Below are 18,122 nucleotides of genomic sequence, written 5' to 3' on the forward strand. Positions count from 1 at the left end.
CTTACCTCCTTTACCACTTTGAATGTTTTTTCTTTTTTTAAAAAAATTGTCAAAAAGAATAACATAACTCAGGTTGTGTAGGTTTTAATATGAAACTAACAAGGGGACCAGATCAGCTTCTGTTTCTTAGTGTGATGCCTCCTGCTCCAGATAAGAATTTGGTGGCTACAGATATCAGAAGTGAATCGTAAGCAAGAAACTAGCATCATGGCCCTTAATTACTGAACACATGTGTCCCAGACATTAGGCTAAGCAGCATATATATGTATGTATATACATACATACATATATATATATATATATCTTATTTAATTCTCACAACTTACAGATGTGTGAACTTAGGCCTCAGGGATTGAAACCACTTACACATCACCCACCTAACAGGTGGCAGAGCCAGAAGCGGAGCTCATGCTGGTCTGGTCCCAAGGTCTTTGGTCTTTTCAGCATACCAGGTTGTCTGCAGGAGCGATGGCACTAAGCACTTCCTGAAGCCACAGCCCAGCATTTGCCCCATTTTCACAGCGGACATAGATTTATCCAGAGTCCTAAGACGCTGGCATAGATCAAAGGAGCACTTTGCAGATGGTAAAACAGCCTTTCTTTAGTAAGTCCTCCGCTCCCGTGAGGGATCCAGAGAGGGCTCTGCAGCACCTAAGCCCCGTTCTCATTTCTATGGGCTTGTTTAGCTGTGGCTTTAAAGATGAAACAATGGAGTAAACGTCTCGAAATATTTCAGTGAGTGCCTTCAAAAACAGAAATCTCACAGTTACATTTCTTTCTTGAAGCACCCTCCGCGCGCGCCACCTTGTGGTCGTGTGCTGCTCCTGCACGTTTATATCCCCAAGTTCTGATGCCGTTTGGGTCATTCCCCAGAGCAGCCTGACAGGAATTTTGGCCCTGCTGGGTTTTGCTGCTAAAGAAAGGAACTCAGTCAAGATTTCAGCAGAAAAGACCAGGTAACACTAGACTTCTTCAGTAAAGGAATAATTCTCGCCAACCTGGAGGACAGACTGACTTTCCTGAGGTGTTCCCCTATGAGGCAATAGGGTTGGGGAGATCCTGGCTTTAGTTTTAATAGACTATGAACTGTACAAAAGTTTTTGTAATAAAAATGTTGTGGAGATTCGTTCATGTCATTTCTTTCTTACGATTTGTCTTTTGTTCTACTGAAATTTTTGCTTCCAATCTCAGTGGTAAGCCTTTCTTACGAAGTTTGCTGCTTAACAAAGTCATCTTGCTGTAGAGAATTTATTTTTTAAAGATTTATTTATTTATTTGAAAGTCAGAGTTACACAGAGAGAGGAGAGGCAGAGAGAGAGAGATAGAGAGGTCTTCCATCTGATGGTTCACTCCCCACATGGCCGCAATGGCCAGAGCTGTGCTGATCTGAAGCCAGGAGCCAGGAGCTTCTTCCGGGTCTCCCACACAGGTGCAGGGGCCCAAGGACTTGGGCTGTCTTCTACTGCTTTCCCAGGCCATAGCAGAGAGCTGGATTGGAAGTGGAGCAGCCGGGTCTCAAACTGGCGCCTATATGGGATGCCGGCACTTCAGGCCAGGGCATTAACCCCCTGTGCCACAGCGCCAGCCCCTGATAATTTATTTCTTATTCTCTTCTCCCTCACCACATTATTACTAGGTAGGAAGGCCCTGTGCAGGAGAAATGAAATTCCTGAGAAGATAAACCTCTTTAAAGTCACAAACCACAATCTCTCAACTCTTAGTCCAGACTAACCAACCATGTTACCATTTGTTTTGTTGTTCATATTATTCTTTTTCTCTCAGATAGAAAGAGACAGGTAGAGCTCCAACTGCTGGTTCACTCCCCAAATGACTGCAGCACCTGGGGCTGGGCCAGGCCAAAGCCAGGATCCAGGAACTCACTCCAGGTCTCCCATGTGGGTGGCAGGGACCCAACTGGTTGAAACATCCCTGCTGCCTCCCAGGGTTGGGTGAGTGGGAAGCTGGAATTGGGAGCCAGATGGATGTTGAACCCAGGTGCTCTGATACAGGATACAGGTGTCCTCAACCAGGTCTTAACCGCTGTGCCTGCGGCCTGCACACACACACACACACAATTACTGCTTCGCTTAAATGCTGCCACAGTTTTCCCACTCATTCAACCAGCGCCCGTTAAGGACCGAACAAGTGCCAGACCCTGTGGCAGGGGCTGAGATGAGTAAGAAGAGATCGTGCGTTAGTTCTCCATCGTGATCAAGAGAAACACTGAGCAAGACAGAAGTGGCAGTGACCTCTGCCACCCAGTCAGGCAGGCGACATCCCAGCACTTCTCTGTATTCTGCTGATCACATAGCCCATGCCTGCTGCAGTGTGGGAGGGTGTGCAGCCGGGGCGAGGACGCCGGCTACCACAGCTCCCTATGGTCAAGTGCACACTGTGGAGCTAGTGCTTCTCTCTCTCTCTCTCTCTCTCTCTTTTTTTTTTTTTTTTGAAAATGCAGGCGAATGAATTCCAGGGTACATACAAAGAAAAGTGGCCCGCCAGGAACCTGCTCAGAGTGGTGAGAGCAGAGCCCTCCCCAGCCTGCTCCCACCCCCACCTCCTCAGGAGGGCGGTCCCTGGCCTGTCGCCCATGAACGCTGGTTGTTGACCCAATGCTCTAGGGTGCAAATGCTGGGACTTCAGCATGGCAAGTGGCCAGGACCCCCCCACACCACTTCCACCAACACATCCCAACTTGCTGCTGCTGATTCCCACACACGTTGTTAGCTAGCACATTGTCAGGTGTTAGTAACTGCACCGGAGTGACACGTTATCCCTCCCAAGGCCACTTGCATTTCGTCCAAAGGCTTCAGGCCAGAGCATGCGATTGGCAAGGGAAGTCTTGCAAGGCAGCGGGATCTCCTGACCTCCGTCAGTTCCCCTCACCTTCCAGGGCCCCGGATAGACAGCTCTGATTGTGAGGCTGATCTGCAGCCATATGGAGGCCCCAGCTTCCTCCCTACTCGCAGGGCCTGGTTCTGTCACCTTGGCTCACCATGCCACAGCAGGCCCCACTTGCTCATGCCTTCCGTGTTGACCTCCTCCTTGGGGGGCCTGTGCCCTGCTCCTCCTCGGAGCTTCTGTTTCATTCCTTTTCTCTCAGGGCAGGACACAGACTTTCTCCAGCTTCCCTACCCACGGCAGATCCACCCCACACACCCAGCCACCCTTGATCTCATTGCTCGGTTCATTTTCTTCCTTCACTCAATCCCCAAGTGAAATGATCCAGCTTGTTGGCTTAGTTTGCTACCCAGCTGTCATACGAGTTTCATGATGGGGTGGGGGAAGACAGGGCAGGGGAGTGGCATCTAGTCTCTGTTCCAGCCTGTGACGGCCACGAGAATGGGTCTCACACACCTCCACCTCCAGGACGCATCGTGCACCAAGGACCCCGGCTGCTGCACCACAGCTACAAGGTCCTCCGCAGGCAGCTTCCAGGCAGCCGCTGAGCATGCCGGGAGCCTAAGGCAGAACCATTCTTGGTGGACACAGGACCCACTGACAGCTGGCTTTGGCTGGGGAACTCCACAGGGGCTGAACTTTCCTTAGACTGTGCAGCAAAAGGGTCCCCTGACCCACCTTTCGTTCCCCTCTGCTTCAGTCGGATTCCAACCTGCACCATGATCCGGGACCTCCCCTGCCCCCTCCAGCTCCCTTAACTTTCTCTCCCCCAGGCTTTTCCCCTAATAACATTCCCACATGCTTACTCCCATCTTGGCACCTTTTTTCTGGACCCAGATCAACACAAGTGGTACTGAGCATGGTCCCTAAAATGAGTCAGCCAGGAGGGGATTTGGAACTGGTTCACACACCACACAGCTTCTACAGGGGACACTGTCCTGGTTGACAGGTGGGCCTTGCAAGTGCCTGGTGCCAAATGATAGCTCATTTGCTAGAGAGTTCATTGGTGGTACCCTGAGCAAATGTCTTCTTGGAGGAGAGTGCTGTGGAGGGGTGATTTTGCAAACCTTTCACAGATGGGGGAACAGTGGCCGTGGGACAGTTCAGTGGGCTGGTGCCGGCTAAATGCTGCCGAAGACGCTGCAGAAGAAAAATGAGACACAAGAGGCAGGTGACAAGCAGTTAAGTGATAAGTGTGAGGACCACAGAGCCTTGGTGGCCTCCTACAAAACTGGCGTTATCTCCCATAGCGGAAAAATGGGCGCAGGGTTTCAGAGGCGTTTGAATGCCCGGCCCAGGCTGATCTGGTATGGGAAGGGCCGGGTCTTGGCCTCCTTGGTGCGGTGGCAGGGAGGGAGGAACCTAGATTCCTGTGACATGGGACAGAGGCAGCTGGGTGGATGCCTCCGGGAATGTCTGACTCTACAAAAGCACAGAACTTCTGGGATTTCAAAGGCAGCCCTGCTCTCACTAATAGGTCCCAGCCCTTCAGCTGCCAGGAGGCCACTACCACAGCCTGTCACACACACAAGGCCAGAGTGGGGCCTCTATGGGAGATGTCTCAGGCTGAGAACCAGGGTTAAATTCCAGGCGGAAACATGCTGGGCCTGATAAGAGGGGGAGAGACCATATATCAAAGAAACTGCAAGAATTAGCAGGCTGGTACAGCAGGAACTAGGTGCACACTCCTGGGGTTGAATTTTGAAGGTTCTTTTTTTAAGATTTTATTTATTTATTTGAGAGGTAGAGTTACAGACAGTGAGAGAGAGAGACAGAAAGGTCTTCCTTCCATTGGTTCACTCCCCAAATGGCTGCAACGGCCAGAGCTGCGCTGATCTGAAGCCAGGAGCCGGGAGTTTCTTCCAGGTCTCCCATGCAGGTGCAGAGGCCCAAGCACTTGGGCCATCTTCTACTGCTTTCCCAGGTCACAGCAGATAACTGGATGGGAAGAGGAGCAGCCGGGACTAGAACCAGCGCCCATATGGGATGCCGGTGCCGCAGGGGAGGATCAACCTACTGTGCCATGGCGCCAGCCCCTTGAAGGTTCTTGAGCAAAGAGGCCAGAATGTTAGTCTTAATGAGCAAGAATTCATTGAGTTGAGGGAAGATTCTTGGAACATGGTGTTTAACACCTAAGCAAGGACCCCAGAAAATGGGCACACTCTCTACAGGATGGCCCTTAGGAACCTGAAAGAAATGATGGCCAACTCTCAGCGAGGTGGGAATGTCGAGGGAAACTGGATGGATGACGTCTGTAAGGCCAGGATGGGATGAATGTACTTTGTCAGGTCAAAAGACACACTGGAGACTTACGTCCCACAGGCGGCATCAGAGGACACAGCACTCACCAAGGCATCAGGCGTGCAGTGGTGAGATAGATGTTCATCACCGACAGCCTCAGAGTGGCTCTCCTCCATAGCGCAGGGGTGACGGCAGGAGAGGGGTCCTAGAGCCCAGGTGCTGGAATGATGGATTCTTCTGAACACTGTGGGCCAGGGGGCAGCCATTAGCCTCTACGCGCCAGGAGGTACCACTACCATAACCATTTGCAAGGTCAGAGCATTAGTCAGCAGGGCTTGAGCTGCAGCAATTGCAGATATGGTTGATGGAGGATGCTATGCTCAGGAGAAAATATGGGCAGCACATCTGTAAGCAGCAACAGAAGCACAAGAATAGGCGAGCAGGTGGCTGAGATGGTCACCGTAATCCCTTGCTCAGTTCCCAGGCCTGAGTCAGTTTTCAGACCTGGAAGCCATCAACTGAAGGAGTAGCTGTGTCCTCAGGAGGGAGGACCTCCATAAATTCTTCCAGATCTTAGTGGGCCGGCATGGTACAGCGGGTAAAGCCGCTGCCTGTGACGCTGGCATCCCATATAGCACCAGTCATGTCCTGGATGCGCCACTTCTGACCCAGCTCCCTGCTAATGGCCTGGGAAAAGCAACGGAAGATGGCCCTTGAGTTTGGGCTCTTGCCGCCCACGTGGGAGACCTGGATGATCCTGGCTCCTGGCTTTGGCCTGGCCCAGCCCCCAGCCATTGTGGCCATATGGGGAGTGAACCAGCGGATAGAAGATCTCTCTCTGTCTGTCTGTCTGTCTCTCTTCCTCTGCATAACTCTGATTTTAAAATAAATAAATAAATAAATTCTAAAACAACATATAGCCATTTATTTTAGTAGCTGTACATCAAAGAAAGGAAATAATTGAGTATTTCAAGCACTATTGGATATGGGACGTTGATACTGAAGATCCAAACTCTCATAACAGCACTCCTGATAGATTCAGGGGTAACAGAACCAAGTAATAGTGTCCTGGCTCAAATGTGGCTCGTTGGTGGGCTCACTGGGTCTGCAGACCCATCCAGTGGTTATTTCTACAGTCCCTAGGGGAATTAGAATTGATAATTCGGCAACTGGAATAAGCCTCCCACTGAGTCCATGATCTGTAGAGCTATTTGTAAGAGCTGTCATTGCAGGAAAAGCCCAGTGGAGAGGCTGGCACTGTGGCATAGTCGGCTAAGCCTCTGCCTGTGGCTCTGGCATCCCATATGGGCACCAGTTGGTGTCTTGGCTACTCTTCTTCTGATTCAGTTCCCTGATGATGGTCTAGGAAAGCAGTAGAAGATGGTCCAAGTCCTTGGACCCCTGCACCCTGTGTGGTAGACTGGGAAGAAGCTCCTGGCTCCTGGCTTCAGATTGGCACAGCTCCAGCCATTGCAGCCATTTGGGGAGTGAACCAGTGGAGGGAAGACCTTTCTCTGTCTCTCCCTCTCTCTATCTGTAACTCTACCTCACAAATAAGTAAATAAAATCTTGAAAAAAAAAAGCCACATGGAAATCTCTGAAATGACTTTCCTTTTGTCCTCTCAAAGGTATTACAATTTAGAAAGTACTGCAGGGGCCAGTGCTGTGGCACAGTTGGTTAATCCTCTGCCTGTGGCGCCATCACCCCATATGGGCACCGGTTCGAGTCTTGGCTGCCCCTCTTCCAGTCCAGCTCTCTGCTATGGCCTGGGAAAGCAGTGGAGGATGGCCCAGGTCCTTGGGCCCCTGCACCCACATGGGAGACCTGGAAGAAGCACCTGGCTCCTGACCTGGCTCCTGGCTTCGGATGGGTGCAGCTCTGGCCGTTGCGGCCATTTGGGGAGTGAACCAACGAAAGGAAGACCTCTCTCTCTGTCTCTCCCTCTCACTGTCTGTAACTCTACCTCTCAAATAAATAAATAAAATCTTTTAAAAAAATGTACTGTATTCCTGAGCAGAATGGTGGGATTGGTACCAGAGACTTCCCAGTCCTGTCTGCACTTACTCCGTCAGTTTCGGTGTCTGCAGAAATGGGATGGCCTCCAGGGAACACCAGTGGATTCCTTCAAGCTTAGAGAGGAGCCCTGATGGCAGCTGCTGTGTCTGGTGTGGCGTCATTGCTGCAGAGGAATGAGGACTCTGGTGTGTGGCACACAGCCATTGCCTTGGCATGTACGTCCTTTGCCATTCCAACTCAACAGAGGGTCAAAATCAGTTTCATCACATGCAATAGACAATGTTATCCATGTGTAGTTTTGCTTCAGGGGCTGGTAGATCTTCTGTCATCACATAATCCAAAGAGACCTGGGCCATGGGTTGCCCTGTGGCTCCATCATCTCATATGGGCTCCCAGCTGTTTCATTTCTGATCCTGTTCCATTTGAGTCCCAGCTGTTCCATTTCTGATCCTGTTCCTTCTTAATGTGCAGAAGATATCGTCAGTGCATGGGCCCCTGCCGCCCATACAGAAGACTCGGAAGAAGCTCGTGGCTCCTGGCTTTGGCCTGGCCCAGCCCTGGCCGTTGTGGCCATCTGGGGGGTGAACTAGTAGATGGATGATTTCTCTCACTTTCTCTGTCTCTGTAACTCTGCTTTTCAAATAAGTAAATCTTAAAAATAAATAAATAAAAACAAAGACCTGGGCCACACAGACATCCCACTGGACATGATATTGATCCATTCAAGTGATGACAACATGCAAATAACACAGGATAAACAAGAAGTCGTTAGCATGCTGGAGGCCTTAAGACACAGATGATCCTGGAGACAGGAGATAAACCCTCTGACCATTCAGGAGTTAACTTCTTTAGAGAATTTTTTTAACTCTTATTTAATAAATATAAATTTCAAAGTACAACTTTTGGATTATAGCGGCTTTTTCCTCCCATAACCACCCTCCCACCTGCAACCATCCCACCTCCCACTCCCTCTCCCATCCCATTCACATCAAAATTCATTTCCAATTATCTTTATATAAAGAAGATCAATTTAGTATATATGAAGTAAAGATTTCAACAGTTTGCACCCACACAGAAACACAAAGTATAAAGTACTGTTTGAGTACTAGTTATACCATTAGTTCACATAGTACAACACATTAAGGACAGAGGTCCTATGTGGGGAGTAGGTGCACAGTGACTCTTGTTGTTGATTTAACAATTGACACTCTTGTTTATGACATCAGCAATCACCTGAGCCTCTTGTCATGAGCTGCCAAGGCTATGGAAGCCTCTTGAGTTTGCCAACTCCGATCTTATTTAGACAAGGCCATAGTCAAAGTGGAAGTTCTCTCCTCCCTTCAGAGAAAGGTACCTCCTTCTTTGATGGTCCCTTCTTTCCGCTGGGATCTCACTCACAGAGATCTTTCATTTAGGTCATTTTTGTTTTTTTTTTTGCCACAGTGTCTTGGCTTTCCATGCCTGAGATACTTTCATGGGCTTTTTAGCCAGATCCGAATGCCTTAAGGGCTGATTCTGAGGCCAGTGGGCTGTTTAGGACATCTACCATTCTATGAGTCTGCTGTGTATCCTGCTTCCCATGTTGATCGTTCTCTCCTTTTTAATTCTATCAGTTAGTAGTAGCAGACACTAGTCTTGTTTATGTGATCCCTTTGACTCTTAATCCTATCACTATGATCAATTATGAACTGAAACTGATCACTTTGACTAGTGAGATGGCATTGGTACATGCCACCTTGATGGGATTGAATTGGAATCCCCTGGCACGTTTCTAACTCTACCATTAGGGAAAAGTCCGATTGAGCATGTGCTGAACTGTACATCTCCTCCTTCTTTAGAGAAGTTTTTAAGGTCTCAGGAGGTCAGAGGCATGCCAGAATATTCCTTTCAAAGTAAAGTATGGATTTTTAGATTTTTTTTTTTTTAATATTGCTCCTCCTCCACATGAAAGGAAGCACAGGGCCTGGGAGACTTCTTAAGGTTCTAGAAGCAGTACTCCATACCTAAGAATATTCCTCTGGCCCATTTTCTAGGCGACATAGACAGTTATCATTTCGATGGCACTGGAGTTGAAGGTGGTAGAATACTTCTTTGCCAGCATTCTCTAGTTCTTCTGTGATAACCATTTGCTGAGATGTTTTTCTCTCTTCCAGGATCTATTTTGGTAATTATATTTTAACATTATAGACTTTATCCAGAGTTTTGAGTTTGTTTAAAGTTGAAAACAATTAGCCTCTTGCAAATCTAAAATTTGTTGTATCTGTGATCGCATTTTTGCTTTTATCATGTCAAGTGTGCGTTTTTCTCCCTTTATTTCTGAGCAAGTAGCTATTTTTTGTTTCCCCCCCGAATCCATCTTTGATACCAGTTTTCTTAATTCATTAATTTCTTCATCTTATTTCTTCTACTTCCCTCATGTTCAATTTTGTGTTTTCTTACAACCTTTGATTTCTATGTGTACTTTCCATGAATTTTTGTATGAGCCTTGGCTTAGCTGCAACAAGCACAAACGTACAGTGTCTTCGGTATTTTCTAGACAGTCTGCAATTTTGGTTTTGACCGCCTGTATTTCCCAACAGCCAATGAGAACACCTTTTAAAGCTCAGGCGATTTAAAACTTTTCATTGAATTAATTAACTCCATTCTTGAGAACATCAGAGAACTCTGCATTCTCCGCTCCACCCCCCAGCTCCGGCTCCGCCACGGCCTCAGCGTTTTACGAGAGAGGTCATGAGGAGGGTTCCTCTCCTAGAAACCCGACGACGGCGAAGGAACGCTGCGGTCCCCGGAGAGAACCGGCCATGGGACCCCGGCTCCGGGGCACAGCAGCACAGACCCTTCCCCGAGTAGGCGCAGACCCCAAACGCCGGAGCGGAGACCACGCCCCCGCGGGCACGCACTCCGACTGGCCAATCGTCGCCACGGCAGCCCAGATCTGCCCTCTGATTGGTTTTACTGGAGACGCCCCCCAGCTGCACTTGATCGGACGGTGGCCGGCCGGGGACAACAGGCTCGCAGATTGGAGGGACGGGTTTGCGTGTGTGGACCCAGCTGCCTATCCACTAGCTGCCGGGCTCTGGGGGCATGGCGGCTGGCTCTGCAGTGTCGGTGCTGCTGGTGGCGGCGGAGAGGAACAGGTGGCAGCGTCTCCCGAGCCTTCTGCTGCCGCCGAGGTAATAGTGGTTGGAGGAGCCGCGTGTCCGTGCGCGGCCCCCGAGGCAGCTGGCGAATGGTGGGAGGTGCGGAGGCACCGACGGTCGGGGTAGGGGGAGGGGACGGAAGGGCAACCCGCGCCCTCCTCGGGGGCCCTGCTGTCAGTCCCACTTCTGGATGGGGGCTTCGCCTCCTCCCGCCCGCCCCGTTCTCCCCCTTGGCCGCGTGCGTTCAGCCCGCGTGGGCGTCTGTGTTTCCATTTATGAGGTCGGGGAGAGGTGGAGCTGGGCCTGCCGTCCTCCGTGCGCGCGCCTCGCCCGAACACTCCTACCTCTTCACGTTGTGCTTGTGCGGGGAGCCTACTGATCAAGCCCCTCAGGCTCAACGACTTGCCTGCCCGTGGTTACACAGCTTGTACGACCCCACAGTCCATTTCAGTGCGGCGCTGCCCCTGCGCTCGGAGAAAAGACGACTGGACTTGTTGCCGTGAATCAGATGAGCACGAACAGACTGACCTTCCAGAGCGCTGGGAAGTTGTTTTGCAGAAGTTCCTGTACAATTGTTTGAGCAGGTGACGCTGGGTGACCCGACTGTGCGTCCGCTTCAGCTGTTGAGCTCTAAGGTTGAGTGGTGGTCAGGCGCAGGCGGTCAGGGGCAGGCAGCTTGCTTCTCCGCCTCCCTTTGCCTCTCGGTGTCGTCACCCTATATTGTTCTGGAATGACAGCGTAGCTTACTAGAGCCCCAGGGTAGAGACAGCAGGTGCAAAGCTGAGGTCTCAGGCTGCTCACTTAGGCGTGAGACTGGGGGTGAGTTACTTCGTGTCTCCCTTTCCTCCCCTCGGAGGTGGTCATCCAGTCTCAGGAGATAATACTAGTCCTTTTGCTTGTGAAGAGTAAAAGAGTTAACACCTGGAAAGAGGTTAAAACAGAATCCGGCACAGAGGACTCAGTCCACACACAGCCTTCAGACTTCTCCACCACGTGGATCGGCTTGTTGTTGTTGTTTTGCTTTTGTTTTGCACGCGTTCTTGTAGATGCTGTGGATTTGCAGTGACTTAACTGTAGGACTGGCCTCAGAGCAGAATTAAATTTTGGTGAGAGTGGTGTCAGTGCTCTTCTCTTTCTCTTGGTTTTGCTTTTCTTAGGTACTTAGGGCTCTTCCGGATACTGTGCCTTCATCAATTTCTGTCTCTCCCCTCTCCAAGTTTAGCTGCTGCCTATGGAACCATTCTCCAGTAGCCCTCACCCTGGAGAGTGTTAGAGTTGTTGATGGCTTCTAGAATGAAACGTCTTAGTACAGGAGATTTAACGTTTATTTGCATGCCGTGATTCTCTAGCAGCTCAGAGGAATGAGTCTCTAGAGGTGGAGTTACAGACATTTGCAATAGGCTGGCATAGAAACTATGCTGAGTCAGAGTGCAGTTATTTCATGGAAGCAACTTCTTGTGAGTTAACTTCTGTTTTAAGTTATAGCTTAAATAATTGTGAACAGATGCAACACAACCACCACAACATACTTGGGATAAGGATTGAATTAAAAGATAGGGTAGGCATTGGTACAGTGGTTAAAATATCAGATGGGGTTGGCCTTGTAGCACAGCGGGCTAGGCCACCTGTGACACTGGCATCTCATATGAGTGCCGGTTTGGCTTCTGTCTGCTCTGCTTCCAGTTCAGCTCCCTGCAACTGTGTCTGGGAAAGCAGCGGAAGATGGCCCAAGTCTTTGGGCTCCTGCACCCACATAGGAGACCCAGATGGAATTCCAGGCTCCTGGCTTTGGCCTGGCCCAGCCTGTGCTGTTGTGGTACAGTGGGTTAAGCTGGTTCACGTTCCAGCTACCCTGCTGCTGTTCCAGCTCCATAGTAATGTACCTGGGGAAAGCAGCTGAAGAAGCCCAAGTGTTTGGGCCCTTGCCACCTATGTGGGAGATCCAGATGAAGCTGTTTTGACTTTGGCTTGTCTCAGCCCTGGCTGTTGAGGCCACTTGGGGAATGAACCAGTGGATAGAAGATCTCTCTGTCTCTCCCTCTCTCTCTGTAACTCTGTCTTTAAAAAAAATTTTTTTTTTACATCAATAAGTAGAGAGTGGAGTTGTGGCATAGTGGGTAAAGCCACTGCCTATGATGCCGGCATCCCATATGGGCGCCATGTCATGGCTGCTCCACTTCCGATTCAGCTCCCTGCTGCTGGCCTGGGAAAAGCGGCAGAAAATGACCCAAGTACTTGGGCCCCTGAACCCATGTAGGAGACTCACATAAAGCTCCTGATCCTGGCTTTGGTCTGGCCCAGCCCCAGCATTGCAGCCATCTGGGGAATGAACCAGTGGATGGAAGATCTCTGTTTCTCTCTGTCTTTGTCTCTGTCTCTTCCTCTCTCTGCATAACTCTGCCTTTCAAATAAATAAATAAAAGATAAGTTTATTTTGGTTCAAAAAATTTTTGAAGTTCATTCATAGTTTTTTTCATAATATGCATTTTCATGAACTTTTTGAAGATCCCTCACAAGCATGTACTTATTTATTTGAGAGGCAGAGCTGCAGAGAGAGGGAGAGACAGAGAGGTCTTCCATGTGCTAGTTCACTCCTCAGATGGCCTCAGTGGCTAGAGCTGGGCTGATCTGAAGCCAGGAGCCAGGAGCTTCTTCCAGGTCTCCCACAAGGGTGCAGGGGCCCAAGCGCTTGGGCCATCTTCTGCTGCTTTTCCAGGCCATTGCAGAGAGCTGTATTGGAAGAGGAGCAACTGGGACACGAACTGGTGCCCATATGGGATGCCGGCACTGCAGGTGGTAGCTTTATGCATTATGCCACAACGCTGGCCCCCAAAACTTAATTTAAAAACATTTCATTTAATTTAACAGAGAGACAGACACAGAGAGATCTTCTGTCCACTACTTCATTCCCCAAATGCCCACAACAGCCAGGGCTGGATCAGACCAAAGCCAGGAGCCCAGAACTCCATCTAGATCTCCCGCAGGGGTGGTAGGGACCCAAGTATAAGGGCCATCATCTCCACCTCCCTGGATGCACATTAGCGGGGAGCTGGCTCAGAAGCAGAGTAGGCAGCTCTCAAACCAGGCACCCCCAGATGGGATGCTGCTGTCTCTACAGGGACCCAAGCCACTGCAGCAATTAAAGTTTTCTAGTCTACACTAATGCTATCCAATAGTTACATGGTCTCTAACACACACACACACTGTGCTTTTCTACGTGGTTACATAGTGTCTGTGTGCTTTTTATCTTTATGAAGTATAATCCTGGTTTCCCCATATCTTGGGATATAGACTGAAAAGACTAGGATAGAATTCCTCCTTGAATTGGTTGGTTTCCCAGCTTTTTTTTTTTTTTTTAAGATTTATTTCAAAGGCAGAGTTACAGAAAGAGAGAGAGAGAGAGAGAGAGATCTTCCATCTGCTGGTTCACTCCGAGAGAGAGAGAGAGAGAGAGAGAGAGAGAGAGAGAGATCTTCCATCTGCTGGTTCACTCCCCAGATGGCCGCAACGGCTGGAGCTGTGCCAGTCCAAAGCCAGGAGCCAAGAGCTTCTTCCAGGTCTCCCACACAGGTTCAGGGGCCCAAGGACTTGGGCCATCTTCACTGCTTTCCCAGGCCATAGCAGAGAGCTGGATCGGAAGTGGAGCAGCTGGGATTTGAACCGATGCGCACATGGGATGCTGGCACTGCAGGCAGTGGCTTTATCTGCTATGCTACAGCACCAGCCCCCTACCTTATTCTTTCTAGCTGAAAACTAGTAGGTTTTAGACCTTTTTTGGTTATTGTTGCCCAGGTGAATCTGGCCTGCATTCTGTCAGCTTTTGGTTAAATAAAGTTCCAATGTTAATTTATTGTATAAATCAAGGTATTGTGGAACTGAATTTTTTTTTTTTTAAGATTTTATTTATTGGAAAGACAGAGTTGCAGAAAGATGTAGAGGCAGAGTGAGAGATAGAGAAAGTCTTCCATCTGCTGGTTCACTCCCCAAATGGCTGCAATGACCAGAGCTAAGCTAATCCAAGGCCAGGTCTTCTGGGTCTCCCATGTGTGTGTAAGGGCCCAAGTACTTGGGCCATCCTCTGCTGCTTTCCCAGGCACATTAGCAAGGAGCTGGATCAGAAGTGGAGCAGCTGGGACTCGAACCAGGGCCCATATGGAATGCCAGCACAGACTGTGCTTAACCTGCTATGCCACAGTGCAGCCCTTTCCTTGGCTTTTTAATCATCTCTGACTGTGGTCGTTTGCCAGCCTCAGGAGCAAACAGGTTAAGTGACTCTTTCACAGGTATGTAGGGCAAGAGGAACAGGCCAGAGATCTACCTTCTGATTTCTATATTAGACTTCCCACAAAGGAAGTCTTATTAAATCACTTTGTTAGCAGGATTAAGGTTAATTTAGGATGGACTTGGACTTGGTTTCTTTTTTTAATTGAAAATCTTTATTTAATAAATATAAATTTCATAAGTACAGCTTTTGGATTATAGTGGTTCTTCCCCCCATACCTGCCCTACCACCCCCAAACCATCCCATCTCCTACTCCCTCTCCCATCCCATTCTTCATTAAGATTCATTTTTAATTATCTTTATATACAGAAGATCAATTTAGTATATATTAAGTAAAGATTACAACAGTTTGCACCCACAGACCCACAAAGTATAAAGTACTGTTTGAAGGCTAGTTTTACTGTCAATTCTCATAGTACAACACATTAAGGACAGAGGCCTTACATGGGGAACAAGTGCACAGTGACTCCTGTTGTTGATTTAACAATTGACACTCTTGTATATGGCATCAGTAATCACCCGAGGCTCTGTCGTGAGCTGCCAAGGCTGTGGAAGCCTCTTGAGTCCACAAACTGACATTATTTAGACAAGGCCATAGTCAAAGTGGAAGTTCTCTCCTCCCTTCAGAGAAAGGTACCTCCTTCTTTGATGGCCTGTTCTTTCCACCGGGATCTCACAGAGATCTTTCATGTAGGTCATTTTTTGCCACAGTGTCTTGGCTTTCCATGCCTGAAATGCTCTCATGGACTTTTTAGCCAGATCTGAATGCCTTAAGGGCTGATTCTAAGTGCTGTTTAGGGCATTTTGGACTTGGTTTCAAACTGAAAAAAAAAAAAAAATACAAGTTCCTTTCAAAGAATAATGACTGATCTTGCATATTCTGTTTAGTTATAATTCCACTTGGATTTATTTTACAGGAGATGGGCTTGGAAGCAAAGAACCATGAAATATGCAACAACCACAGGTACTGAAAAACTTTGTTTTACTATTTGGCTTTGCTTCAGATTGCAAACTGAGAAAGAAAAATGTTTAATTCCTTAATATGCATAATTGATTATTTCTCATAAACCTTTAACATTTTGGATTTTCATGGTAATTTTCTTAGTAAGCATTGAGTCATGGTTTTTACCTCATATATCAAATCTCTCTTGCTGTTGAGTTTAAAATATAGAGAGCAATAATGGAGATGTTTTATACTTGTATTTTTCTGTTTGACTCTCTTGGTATGTATTGTATACCCATGCTGGTCTAAATTATTGTTTTTAAAACAGAAATTTTAAATAGCAAGAATTTTTTTCCAAATAACATTTTACATGAAATTCCCAACTATATAGAATTTGTGAAAGCGTAACTTCTGGTTGATTGGGTCAACTCCCTGCCAACCCCGTCATCACCACCAGCTCCTTCCATGCTCTCTGGCACACACATCCTAATGTCCCTGTGACTACTCCTGGGCTCCTTGGATCACCACTGACAAGCACTGTGTGTGTTAAATTATATGAAATCTGGAGCAGGCATTTGGCCTAGAAAGTAAGACAGCCGCATCGTATATCAGAGTACCTGGGTTTACTTCCCAGCTCAGGCTCCTAACTCCAGCTTCTTGCTAGTGCAGAACCTGGGAGCCAGTGGTGATAGTGCAAGTAGGGAGGTACCTGCCATCCCTGCGGCAGCCCTGGATAGCCTTCCCACCCACTGGCTTTGCCTGGGGGGCCTGGCCCAGTCCCAACCCTGGTGAGCATTTGGGGAGTGAACTAGTGGATGGGATGTCTTTATTTGTCTGCCTCTCAAATAAATAAGATTTAAATTATATTAGATTTTATGTTTTTTAGAAAAGAAATAATTTCTTGGCTGGCGCCGCGGCTCAGTAGGCTAATCCTCCGCCTTACGGCACCAGCACCCCGGGTTCTAGTCCCGGTTGGGGCGCCGGATTCTGTCCCGGTTATTCCTCTTCCAGGCCAGCTCTCTGCTGTGGCCCGGGAAGGCAGTGGAGGATGGCCCAAGTGCTTGGGCCCTGCACCCGCATGGGAGACCAGGCACCTGGCTCCTGCCATCGGATCAGCGCGGTGCGCCGGCCCCAGCAGCCATTGGAGGGTGAACCAACGGAAAAAGGAAGACCTTTCTCTCTGTCTCTCTCTCACTTTCCTCTCTGCCTGTCAATAAAAAAAGAAAAAAGAAAAAAAAAAGAATTTCTTATAAACTCAAAGAATATCTCATGTGTAATGACAGAAGTGCATTTTCTATATTAATGCTATAGCATGTCATGGCACTGATGCCAGCAGACTGGTGCAGTAGTCATTTGTATTGCAAGAGAACCACATATAGAGGCCGTGGGTCAGAGTGACTAAGAAGCTCCAGTGTTGTTTTTTTTTTTTTTTTTTTTTTTTTTAGATTTATTTATTTGAGAGGCAGAGTTACAGAGAGAAGGAGAGACAGAAAGAAAGGTCTTTCATCCACTGGCTCACTCCCCAGATGACTGCAACAGCCAGAGCTGAGCCCATCCAAAGCCAGGAGCCAGGAGCTTCTTCCAGGTCTCCCATGCGGGTGGAAGGGCCCAAGCACTTGGACCATCTTCTACTGCTTTCCCAGGCCACAGCAGAGAGCTGGATGGGAAGAGGAGCAGCCAGGACTAGAACTGGCACCTATATGGGTGCTGGCGCCACAGGAGAAGGCTTAGCCCACTATGCCACAACACCAGCCCCAGAGCTCCAGTTTGGGAGTGAGGCAGACCGGGATTCAAATCCTGAACCTGTCACTTCTACTTAGCTGTATAATTTTGGGAAAGTAATTCGTCTTTCAACATTAGTTTCATCTTTAAAGTGGAGATAATGATAACAGTATCTACTTTATTAGGATTGTGAAAATTTGAGTACAGAGTCTTTTTTTTTGTTTGTTTTGTTTTGTTTTTTAATTTATTTGACAGAGTTAGACAGCGAGAGAGAGCGACAGAGAGAAAGGTCTTCCCTTGTTGGCTCACCCCCAAAATGGCCACCATGGCCAGTGCTGCGCCCATCTGAAGCCAGGAGCCAGGCGCCTCCTCCCGGTCCCCCAGCGGATGCAGGGGCCCAAGCACTTGGGCCATCTTCCACTGCCTTCCTGGGCCACAGCAGAGAGCCAGACTGGAAGAGGAGCAACCGGGACTAGAATGGGATTCTGGGTCTAGAATGGGGATTCAGCCCAGATGGGATGCCGGCACTGCAGGCGGAGGATCAACCTAATGAGCTATGGTGCTGACCCCCCGAGAGTCTTTTTTTGAAAGATTATTTACTTATTTGAAGGTCAGAGTTACAAAGAGAGAACGTGGCTCACTTGGCTAATCCTCTGCCTGCGGCACCAGCACCCCGGGTTCTAGTCCCGGTTGGGGCGCCAGGTTCTGTCCTGGTTGCTCCTCTTCCAGGCCAGCTCTCTGCTGTGGCCTGGGAGGGCAGTGGAGGATGGCCCAAGTGCTTGGGCCCTGTACCCGCATGGGAGACCAGGAGGAAGCACCTGGCTCCTGGCTTCGAATTGGCGCAGTTCCGGCCATTGCAGCATTTGGGGGGGTGAA

The 18,122-nt window shown here is 48.7% G+C and overlaps 1 protein-coding gene across 1 annotated transcript in view; it reads left to right on the forward strand.

Moving 5' to 3' along the window:
- The first annotated feature begins 10,155 nt into the window (after positions 1 to 10,155).
- Positions 10,156 to 18,122, forward strand: part of MCCC1 (methylcrotonyl-CoA carboxylase subunit 1) — a 76,467-nt gene continuing 68,500 nt past the window's right edge. The window contains exons 1-2 of the mRNA XM_062211322.1: positions 10,156 to 10,332; positions 15,499 to 15,545. Coding sequence (XP_062067306.1) covers positions 10,244 to 10,332; positions 15,499 to 15,545 — 136 coding nt within the window. The 5' untranslated portion in view covers positions 10,156 to 10,243. The remainder of the gene's footprint in view (positions 10,333 to 15,498; positions 15,546 to 18,122) is intronic.

This window comes from Lepus europaeus, chromosome 2, assembly GCF_033115175.1.
Source record: "Lepus europaeus isolate LE1 chromosome 2, mLepTim1.pri, whole genome shotgun sequence".
NCBI lineage: Eukaryota > Metazoa > Chordata > Mammalia > Lagomorpha > Leporidae > Lepus > Lepus europaeus.